Consider the following 11247-nt stretch of genomic DNA (forward strand, 5'->3'; position numbering starts at 1 on the left):
TGCTTACCAATTCTAAAGCTCCTAAACTTACTCTTTTTCAGTGACAAGAATGGAAAAAAACAACTAATAATACCCACACAGATAGTCACCAAGAGACGTGGCTCTATTTTCAATGTCTGTCTTTTCATAAAAGTAACATTGCCCCGTTAATTTTCAATACGCCATCTACATCGCTACCAACATGTTATTCATGGTGTTTCGTACCTCCAGCAAGGAATTCATCCCCAACTCCTAGTCATAAAAAAATTAACTGTATCTCACCATATCACAACAAAGATAATCCATTAAATGTCACTTAAAACTCAATTTTGCCCTGTGTACATCCAACAAATTGTAATTTGTATCACACACTAAATGAACATGATAATGCGGCAAGGATATTAATTTGATATGGTAAATGAACTTCCGTTTCCAATACAAACATCATGTCATATCTTGTGAGGTTATACGTTGAACAAAACACAAAGGTTAAATGGTGTTTATCTCTCGGTTGTGAGTACAGTGTGCAAATTGTCATTATAGAGCGACAGATCAACTAACGCAAACGTCACCTATAGTGAATGCTTCAGTGTTTGTTTGAGAGCCAAAAAAGACATCATAAGTGTGTGTCACCCTCGAGGCTATGCTCAACCTCCCTCTACATAGTACAAAGTGGAGGCTAGGTTGTACAACAATCCAATGTGCCCAAGGAGGTGGAGTACAAATCAACAATCATTACACAATAAGAGAAATAAGACCAAAGGCAATCACATCCACAATAAATAAAATAAAATATTTTAAAAAATAACTTGAATTGTTTTTGCTAATATTAACTTTAGGGATAATAGTTTATTTTCAAGTAGATGTAAAACTAATTAAAAGTCGACAAAATATCGAATGCATTTATCCTCTACCTACGACAAGGATAATAAGATATAATTTAATATAATCTATTTATTCAAAAAGCATGAAGCATAAGGTGCTTAGGTCAGCACATTGAAAATAAAAAGGCACTTAAATTCAAATACAAATTTGGACTTATAGAAATCAGCACCCTTCTAGGATACCATAACATTTTCAAATGTCTTCCATCCTGAAGTGACTTTACACAATTCTTTGTGAAGCAAAGCACCATAACACTTGGGGAGTGATTTTACACTTCAGAATTATCATAACATTTTCATTTTCAAATGCTTTCATCATAGGCTGCTTTTCCACAATCTAACAAGCCTTCCATAATGGCCTGATTTTACACCATCTCTATAACAATAGAATCAAGTTTAGACAGCGAAATATTGAATTACATAGTATTGACACAAAAACACATACATTGAATACCTCCCATAATGGACTGATTTTACACAATCTCTATAATAATAGAATCAAGTTTAGACAGCTAAATATTAAATTACATATTCATCTCATAACAATAATAGAATCGAGTTTAGACAGCTAAATATTAAATTACATATTCATCTCAGAAAAATAAGATTTAATTTGACACAATCTACCCATTCAAAAGGTATAAAGCATAAGTTGCCCCATTAAGATAATATGGCACTTGGATCAAATACCAATTTGGATTCATTGTTTTCAATTGCCTTCCATCATAGAGTGATTTTACACAATACCTTGAGGAGTATCATAACATTTGAAGTGATTTCACACATTTTCAAACGCCTTGCATCATGGAGTGATTTTGCACAATCCCTTGTGGAGTACCATAACATTTGGGATGATTTCACACAATCTCTTGTGAAGTACAATAACATATGTATCATAATATTTTCAAATGCCTTCCATCATGGAGAGGTTGCTTCATAACATTTGGGGAGTGATTTTACACAATACCTTGTAAAGAAAACACCATAACATAACATTTTCAAATGCCTCCATCATGGAGAGATTGCTTCATAACATTTGGGGAGTGATTTTACCTATACCTTGTAAAGCAAACACCATAACATTTGGGGAGTGATTTTACACAATTCCTTGTAAAGCACCCAAATGTCACCATAACATTGGTGATTTCAGACAATCCCTTGTGGATTGCCATAACTTTTTCAAATGCCTTCCCTCACGGGCTGCTTTTACACCATCCAACAAGCCTTCCATTATGGACAGATTTTACACCATCTCTATAACAATAGAATCAAGCTTACAGCCAAATATTGAATTACATAATATTGAAAAAAGAAAATACAATCAAGTTCTATTAGAATAACAGAAGATTGAAAAAAAACTTACCAGCACCAAGAAACTTTGTTATAGCTAAACACAACGACAAATAGAACCCTTTGTAAACCTATAATCCTAGTTAGATCACGATATAGCTATATCTGTACAGACCATGATTAATAGAGAATAGCGACAATAAATTACTACAACTTGGATGTGGTTATGCTCCCAAAACTAATTAGGAACGCATAAGGGCTATCTGACCATTATACTAAGAATAATATCTCAGGCCAGCTGTGACTTCTGATTCTGATTGGTAATGTAACAGGTATGATTTAAGTTATTATTCTAAACAACCTTTATTTAAGGTTTAGCTTCAAAACATAAACCGAAGAGCCTGCAACAAACAGCAGACTATTACGACTATCAAGACTTCCATCTTAACCTTGGACTTCCATATTAACTTTTTCTCTCTCAAGCACCAGAGAGATTAAAATACAAACCTATTTTTGTTTTAAATACCACTTTCCAACCAAATCTCACAATCTCACTGGAATTGTACTAGTTCATATTTTTAAACACCACTTTCCAGCCAAACTGTCACTTCTGAAGGGAGACACAACATCAAGCAACAAAAGTGATTAGCTAATACAAAATTGGAATCAAATAAGGTTCAGGTGCATGACATAAACTGAAGGAGTTTGCAACAAACTCTTAACATTTTGCAAGATTTCCTTTTTGCCAGAACCATTACTCTTACGCCAAGATTTCCTTTTTGTCAGAACCATTACCATTACTCTTTGCCAAAAAAATATATACATACTCTTCGCCAAACAAATATATACATAAACTGGGGACGAAGTAGCCTTTTAATGCCTTCAAAAAATTCTTTTCAGCTGATTTCTGGTGATAAACTGTGGGTAGTACAAAGATAACTGATTTGTCAATGTTGCCTCTCAGTGACAGGTATAGCTGGGACATAAAGAATTCTGATGTCATCCAACTTAGACTTCTTATTGCATTGTGGACACTGCACATTGTTTAGAAAGACAAAATTATAATTTTCCAAGAATAGATTGCAACAAAACACTAACATTTAATTGAACTTTTGCAAGCACTTATAGTATTGGTGTTGCTTGAGTTTTCTGGACGTTTCATAACCGTTGAAAACTTTTACACAGTTTACCTCCATAATGCTCAAGCAACATTATGAATAACTGTGAAAACTTACACACTCAGACTTTAAATAGCTGTGAAAACTTACACACTCAGACTTTTTAATCTTACCAGTTCATAACATCACACCATGGAAATCAACAATTGGTAAGCTTGAATATACTTACCGTGCCAATATTCTTCTCGTGTAACTGAAGCCATCTTCTAATACAGGACATGCCAAACATGTGTCCGCAGGCAAGGGAGCTGCATTTCCTTCCATATTTCAAATGTTAGTATTTGAACATTTGAGATTTCTTTTATTTCTTTTAAACCTAATAACATTTTGCTGTAAGAAAGGTATCTTATCAGACTTCTGATAGTATGACACAGAGGACTTAATAACCAGTAAGCGAACAAAGACTACTAACTGAAGTTGGTCTATGTGCTCTCTTGAAGAAACAAGGAGAAAGAATTGGGACAATCAGTCATGGAAAACAATATTAATAGCGAAATCCTTCCCCAGAAAATAGAATGACGTTTTTCAGTGGAATTATTACACATACCATATACGGTGATCCCCTGCAGTTGTCCATTCTTCCATACAAATAGAACAATGCAGAGCCTCGGTATCACTTGTAAGAAATAGATGATTTCCATCACTTGTGCTCTTATCTGTACTCATATGAGAACTTGTGCCCTTGTTATTGCTTTGTTTTACTTTACATTGCTGCCTCGACTCTGTAATCAGCTGTTGTGCTCCAATCACAGGATCCTCTTCTTGTTTCAGTCCAAGAATATCTGTCAAAATGGAACGAATTTGAGCTGTTTCTTTCTCAACTTCCCTTTGGACTAATATTTGAAACTCCTCCTGTTTCTGCGCAAAGCTTCCTAACTGTTTTTCCAGAGCTTGCACAGTGTTCTGCAAAGAACAAATAATGTTTTCGCTCTTTTTCAATTCCCGGTTCTTATCAAGGTCCATCTTTTTCAAAATCCTGCCCCTTTCTACAAATGCCTTTGATAAGTTGGTGTTTTTCTTCTCTGCTTTTATCTTTTCTTCATGTGATTTTTCCCAGGCATCTTCCACTTCCTGGAGCTTCTTTTCCAATTTGTTCTTCTCATATGCCATGTTATGTAAATCAGCTTTCGCCTGATTCAGTTCCCTCGTATATTTAATATCATCTCTGGCCCTTCTAATCAGCTCCCTTTTAAATTTCATCTTGTCATCACTCTGTTTAATCAGTTCCATCGTATACTTCATGTTGTTATTACTCCTTATATAATCGCTGAAACCCAAAAATTCTCCTGATGAAATTCCGTGATACATTTCAAAAATTCCTAAGTTAGCTGTAGGTGGAACTGACTGTGAAAATGAGATACTAGTTCTTGTCATGGGTAATTGTTTCCCGGTGTTATTAATCCCAGGGCATTGAGTATTAAACAGATCCAACTGAGAATTTGAAGTTTCAGTTACAATGCTCGGAAACAATTGCCAATACTTTACAATTCTATGACGACACGGTGGACAAGGGGTTCCAAACAAAGGAGTAACCCTACCTTCTTCAAATTGAGACCGTTCCCAAGCGTGTCCCTTCTCCAGGCAAAATGGGAAATTCTTTACAAATTCAGGAATACATTGCACTGATTCCAAACATTCCAGATAAGGCAAGAGATAGGCCTCCAGTTGCCAGTGAGAAGCCTGCACATGATACTGGTAGGGAATGGGGCAAATCACATTTCCATCTTGATTTCTAAGCATGGTCACAGGTGAAGTGTCAATTAAAAGTGTACTTACATTATCATAGTCTCCCAGATCATCCCACACTCTAGTCAAATCTTTACAACATCCATGCACTGCATTGCCCTTTAGGGTGATTCTCATAATGATACAGTCCTCAACGGAATAAGAAAGAATCCGACCAGAACTAGTAGTACATCCCAAAATATGCTGCAGGACCAAATCATGCACCTCTCTAGGCTTTTCTGACCACAGAACCACCTTGAATACAGACAGACATGCCCACAGAAATCTGCAAGCCTGAGGGTGCACAAACACAATATAAGGGTCCACGTACAAGTCACCATGAGCAAAAGGAACCTTACTTTTGTGAACAAAGTGCGCCAAGATATACTCTACACTAACTACCAGCATTTTGTCATACTCCCTCGTTCTCCTTCCCTTCTTCCTTTCTCTCTGCTCCAATTCTGCAAATCCAGAGAATCTTCTCCACTGGCTCATTGATTTAAAACGCATCCAATTTTCCCAAACATGATCCCCTGAACCAAAGGTGAGATCACTGTAATATTGCTCCAAAAGTTCTGCATCTGATACTTCTTGGACAGAGGCTTCCATCCATGCTTCTCGATCCGCAAGATATTGTTCAGCAGTTTCAGCACATTCCTCAGCTAACCCGACCTTGATCCTCTGCAAAACTGCCCCTGCACCTTGATAACCCAAACTGTCCTGCTTACTTTCCACTTTGCCTTGCATTTGAAGTCCTTCAGTATCTTCAATCCCCACCTCCTGCTCCAAATCCACCAATGCCACAGACAACATTGGCCTTTTCTCCCCATAGCTATCTCCTTCACTGCCTTCAACCTTCCTCTCTGCTTTCATATTCTTCAATTCAAACCCATTTCCATTGATTTCCTTCATCCTTCTCTCTTTCAACATTTCCCTACCCTGCACCCCATTGATCTTATTCATCCTTCTCTTCTTTTTCAACAACCCAATATCCTGTACCCCATTTATTTTATTCCTTCCTCTCTTCTTCAACAATTCAAGATCCCACCCCTCATTTTCTGCAACATGTTGCCACAGATCAGGTGCTTGCTCTCTAACAAGCAATGCAATGACAACCGCATAGCGAAATTCCTTTTGGGTCCCCTCTGTGCGTGCAGTGACAGCCTTTCGGCCGACCACCTTCATCCTCTTGGCAATGTGGGCGCACCAGTTAGTGATTTCTCTCTTCATTCCTTGTTCAATGGCATCAAGAAATCCATAGCTGCAATCAGAAACAGTACACCATCCCGAGAGATGCTCCATAACCAGTGAAGCCACATACCTTGTAGTGCCGTCCTTGATCATATCCACAGGGAAGTCATGCTTGAAATTCGTTAAAACTCCACACAATTGTTTCAATCTCATCGCATGCTCTGCGTTCCAAGCCTCCTTTCCAATTCGTTTGACTATGTAATCCCTGTTTTCAAACCAATAACCCACCGTGCAGCCTTTGTTGGGCAGTCCCGTTGCCCTGAAAATGTCTTGTTGCATCACTAATATGCTGTGACCCAACACTGTAGAACGCCCAGATTTGAAATTCTCCCAAAACTCACCAACCAGGTGTCCAACTCGACCCAGGAATGGCCTGATGGACTCGGCTTTTAAGATGTAAGTCTTCAACCCAGAATTGTCCAGCGCTTGGAGCTTGCCTGGACTATCGAGTTCCAGCCACCTTGTAGGTAGTTGAGACTGTAAATCCTCCATGTCTCGACTCTCCATAGGGTTCGGATAAGCAAAATTCGAATGAAAATGGTCCATGTCTGCATCCTCAAGGCAAACAGATCATAACAACGCTTCATGATTTTGATTTTGAATGGCAAAAAGTGCACTGCTGCACGCATCATTTTCTTACAGGGTCTGGCAGGTTTCTTCATCATCGAAGTACAGTGTTCAACAATCTTTCACGATTTCATAAAATTTTACGGTCTTACCTGTGTACAAAATCGCGTATGCTGCCGCCATTTCTTCACTGGAATTTGGAATTAGCAACTAAAGTACGTTTATCCAATTATTCAGTAAACACATGGATTTGGATTTAACTGGGGATTAACAAGAAAAATACATTCATTTAATTTTTTTTAAATGAACACTTGGATTGGAATTTATACACTTCATCTATTTAGCATATAAATGTTACTTGGAGATGTGTCTTTTTCTCACAACAAAGATGTCATATACTAATATGATGTCTAGGATGTGGGTCCTTTATCTCACAAGTGGGATCTCATACACCAATTTGATGTCTAGCATGATCATGATCTTAGATGATAATAATAATAATAATATATTGTAAATTGCAATAGAATATGTTAAAATGCCTACAAATTCATTACACTAGATTTTTTTTTTTCATCTCTTATAATTTTTTAATTTTTTTCACCTCTTATCATTTGATTAACATTCCTTCCATTAAAGAGTTTTTGGTTTAATATAAATTTCTTAAAATAGATCATGCAACTTTCTGAATTTTAATTAATCATTATAATGATTATAATTCAACCTTGATTAACTTTTTGTTAAGAGTTTTTGGTTTAATATAAATTTCTTAAAGTAGAGTATGCAACTAATTTTAATTAATCATTATAATTCAAACCAATGAGTTTAATAAATGACATCCAACTCTTTAAATTCTAAATTCAATAAATGATATCTACCCAATTAAATTATCTATTTAACAAATTAAAGCACAAGGATAAACTATAATAAATTCTCAGCCATTGGATCACAGCGAAATTAATCTAAAACACACATTCACATTTGAAATATTGCAATCCATGTCAGTCATTGTTACCAATCAAAACCAATAGCAAAAAACTATAAAAGAAACTCAACCCTTGCTGGATTTGCATTTTAAACATTTAAACTATTCATCAGTCTTGTAGACATACCATCAGAAAGAGTGCACAATATATTTAGGTTATTTATTTCAGTTTTTGCACAGTTTAATCAGGTTATTTGTCACAATATTTATTTAGTTTTTCATCCTAGTTGATCTTTGTTCATACAGATTGATGCTAACCAGTGTTTATTTCAATTTTCCATATCGATCATTATTTATTCAAGTCATTTACTCTTATTGCTCTTATTGTTTTTTTTCCAAGGTAACCTATATGGTATAAATCTGTATAGATCATTTACTCAATGACTACCATGTCAATAAAGTTTAAAGGAGCTTTTATCTATGGAAGATTTGTCTTGTAAAATGCAAGCGGTAAGATGCATCCTTAATGATAACTACTATGACAGGTCCAATATATATGGTGGAGAGGAGTCATTTGATGTTCTTGAATCATATATTCCGGCATATGAGTATTTTGGTTTTGACATCTCACTGTTTTGGAAATTGATAAAGCACGGAGAGAAGGGACATTGCATAGAGGAGATGATGAGGTGGTTACACTAGGTAACTAACTTTGCCTTAGACATATTGGAAGGAATATGAGATTCTGAGTCTCTCAAGTTCCCCTAAGAAAGACACTTATCACCAAATTAGAGCTAGATGTTAGACACCATTCGGTTGAGTACTATCAAAGGAAATTTTATGAAGTGCTCTTGAGAGATTTGTGATAATCTTGGAGAAATCCCTGGGGGGAGGTATGATCGTTTTAGTGTATTGTGGTCCTCATATCTACCATTGTGGAGATATGGGAATGTTGAAAAACCTTCCTTTATGTAGCCTCAAACCATAGTATCAGAGTGTTACAATATGGATCTACCAACCCTCATGAAACCATTTAAACTGGGGAATGTGGTGACAGTCTTAATCTCAAGGATCAAGGTTGCTACAAGAGTCCCAAATTGAAGTTTTCTTTCCTCTTGTCGAGTGAGAATGTCACATGTAATGGAAGATTGATCAACCTGAAGGAACATAATTTCTTTTGTATAATATTGGTGTTGGTAATAATGAACTTCAGAAAATTTTGTTGGTCTTAATCCTATTTCAGGTCTACAAATGCCATTTACATTTACTCCCCAAAAAATTTATTGATGATTGAATGATGATTCACTGGAATATATCAACTTTGATTATGTTTTGCAGCAAGGAAATAAAGCTACCAACATACTTATGTGCAATATGACCAATTAAGATGAGGATGTCAATACCTGTTATATGCGAGAATCTAGAGATCATAGTGAAAGGGAGCTGCAAACTCCTATGGAGGTGTGCTTAACGGACCTCTAAATGAGCACCTGTCATACCTAGAAATTCTTGTGAAGTAGGCCTTGGAATTAGATTCAAAACAAGTAAAGTTAACATACACTGAAAGCAGAGTTGAGTTGTGACCAGAGCATAGAAATTCAATGTAAATATCATACTAAAATTGCAAAACACCCAAAAGACAATTTGAGTGAGGATTATATATATATATATACTTAATTGGAGGGATGACCTTTGAATATTTGGAGATAAAAATAGACTAAATAAGAGTGTTGAGTTAGCCCATATGTGGAAACCCTAGGTTGACCTGAATTGTTTTGAAGCAGACATATTAATATAAGACTTAATGCAACTAATTTGGAGCACTAGTTATGTCGATCTATATCATTATAGATGGTTATGGGTGTTTGAATGTCTTTTGAACATGACTTAGAGACCCTCATATCCACCTTTCAAGGGAATTTTATAGTGTTTGACTGCATTTTATGGATGATTCAAGGTGTATGCTTGAGAGATCATTGGGGGTATTGCTTTAGGGTTTTGTGTCTGTAGGTTTTAACCCTGTACAGAAATTACCTGCATACGAATTCTTAAACAAAGAAAATAAACAATGCGAGAGCATAACCCATAAAACACATATGCACAGAGATCTTTCCCTGGATCCCAAAACCGAGACTACCAGCTTGATTTTTCATTATGTTCCTTTCAATGTTACAATACATATTTATACATGTCGAAGCATCCAATACCATGGACCGAAAACCATCGCATCCAATACCATGGACCGAAAACCATCGCGTCCAAAAAACATGTGCAAAAATCATGCACAAAACCATAGGTGGGTCCGCCCAACCTAACATATGGTCCAAAACCAAAATTTTCCGGGGCGCTGCCCCGGACCCCATAAAGTGGGGTTACGGGTGCCCTTCAAACCCCCTATTAAATACGTGGAAAGAATATAACACAACCCAACAATCTCCCACTTGTTGTTTTCTTTCCACAGGGGGCCACAGGAGAGCTTAGTCATTTTTTCAGCCCTGAGATTCCCAGTGCTTCTCTACACCAAGAGGACTTCTCAGAGCTCACAGATTTTGTCAATGCATCTGCAGTATTCTTCAAAGTGTCCACCTTTACCAGCAACACCTTTCTGTCTTCTATCATATCCCTCACAAAGTGATACTGAACATCAATGTGCTTTGTCTTTGAATGATAAGCAGGGTTCTTTGCCAAGAAAATTGCACTTTGGCTGTCGCAGTCTATTCTTATAGCTCCCTGTACTAACCCCATACTTGAACACAATTTCTGCAACCAAACTGCTTCCTTGCTTGCATGAGTGGCTGCCATGTATTCTGCCTCTGTAGTTGATAGTGCCACTACAGATTGTTTCTTACTCATCCAACTGACTGCACCTCCAAATAGGTTAAACACATACCCACTTGTAGATCTTCTCTGATCCAGATCTCCAGCCCAGTCTGCATCAACAAAGCCATGAATATCCAACACTCTGTCCAATCCCGGTCTTCCTTGGTAGCACAAACCATAATCACTAGTGCCACGCAAATACCTGAAAACCCGCTTCATTGCTGTCCAGTGCTCCTTCCCAGGTTTTGACATAAACCTGCTCAATACTCCCACTGCATGTGCAATGTCTGGTCTAGTACAGAACATTGCATACATCAGGCTACCCACTGCACTTGCATATGGAACACGAGACATGTCCTCTTCCTCTTCTTGTGTCTTGGGACACTGTTCAGTAGATAACCTCACACCTACAATAATAGGAACCTTCACCGGTTTACTATCCTGCATATTAAACCTCTACAGTATTGTCTCGACATACTTCCTCTGGTTTAACCAGAGCTTCCTCTTTGACTGATCTCTTTTAATTTCCATGCCCAAAATATAGTTTGCAGCACCAAGATCTTTCATGTCGAATTTGGAGGACAATTGGGTCTTCAAATCCTGGATAATTTCTTTGTCATTTCCAACCAGC

General features: G+C 36.9%; 1 protein-coding gene across 1 annotated transcript; it reads right to left on the minus strand.

The window, feature by feature from the left end:
* Positions 1-2903: 2903 nt before the first annotated feature.
* Positions 2904-6852, minus strand: LOC149254274 (uncharacterized). Its single transcript, XM_089457012.1, has 3 exons — positions 3879-6852; positions 3501-3579; positions 2904-3187 (listed from the first exon to the last, which is right to left on the minus strand). The coding sequence occupies exons 1-3, from the start codon at positions 6812-6814 to the stop codon at positions 3101-3103; spliced, it is 3102 nt and encodes a 1033-aa protein (XP_089313138.1). The 5' UTR covers positions 6815-6852; the 3' UTR covers positions 2904-3100.
* Between the last annotated feature and the right edge of the window lie 4395 nt (positions 6853-11247).

The sequence above is a fragment of the Pinus tabuliformis genome, chromosome 7 (assembly GCF_031772625.1).
Source record: "Pinus tabuliformis cultivar Carrire ecotype Pingquan chromosome 7, CPIR1, whole genome shotgun sequence".
Lineage (NCBI taxonomy): Eukaryota > Viridiplantae > Streptophyta > Pinopsida > Pinales > Pinaceae > Pinus > Pinus tabuliformis.

Bases quoted from the DNA above. Each gene is read 5' to 3' on its own strand.
- LOC149254274 (XM_089457012.1), bottom strand. From the start codon at position 6,814: ATGGAGAGTCGAGACATGGAGGATTTACAGTCTCAACTACCTACAAGG. The intron at 3,580-3,878 runs GTATGTGTAATA...AAGGAAATGCAG, and splicing joins GCAGGGGATCACCGTATATG to CTCCCTTGCCTGCGGACACA. The intron at 3,188-3,500 runs GTAAGTATATTC...AACAATGTGCAG, and splicing joins ACGAGAAGAATATTGGCACG to TGTCCACAATGCAATAAGAA.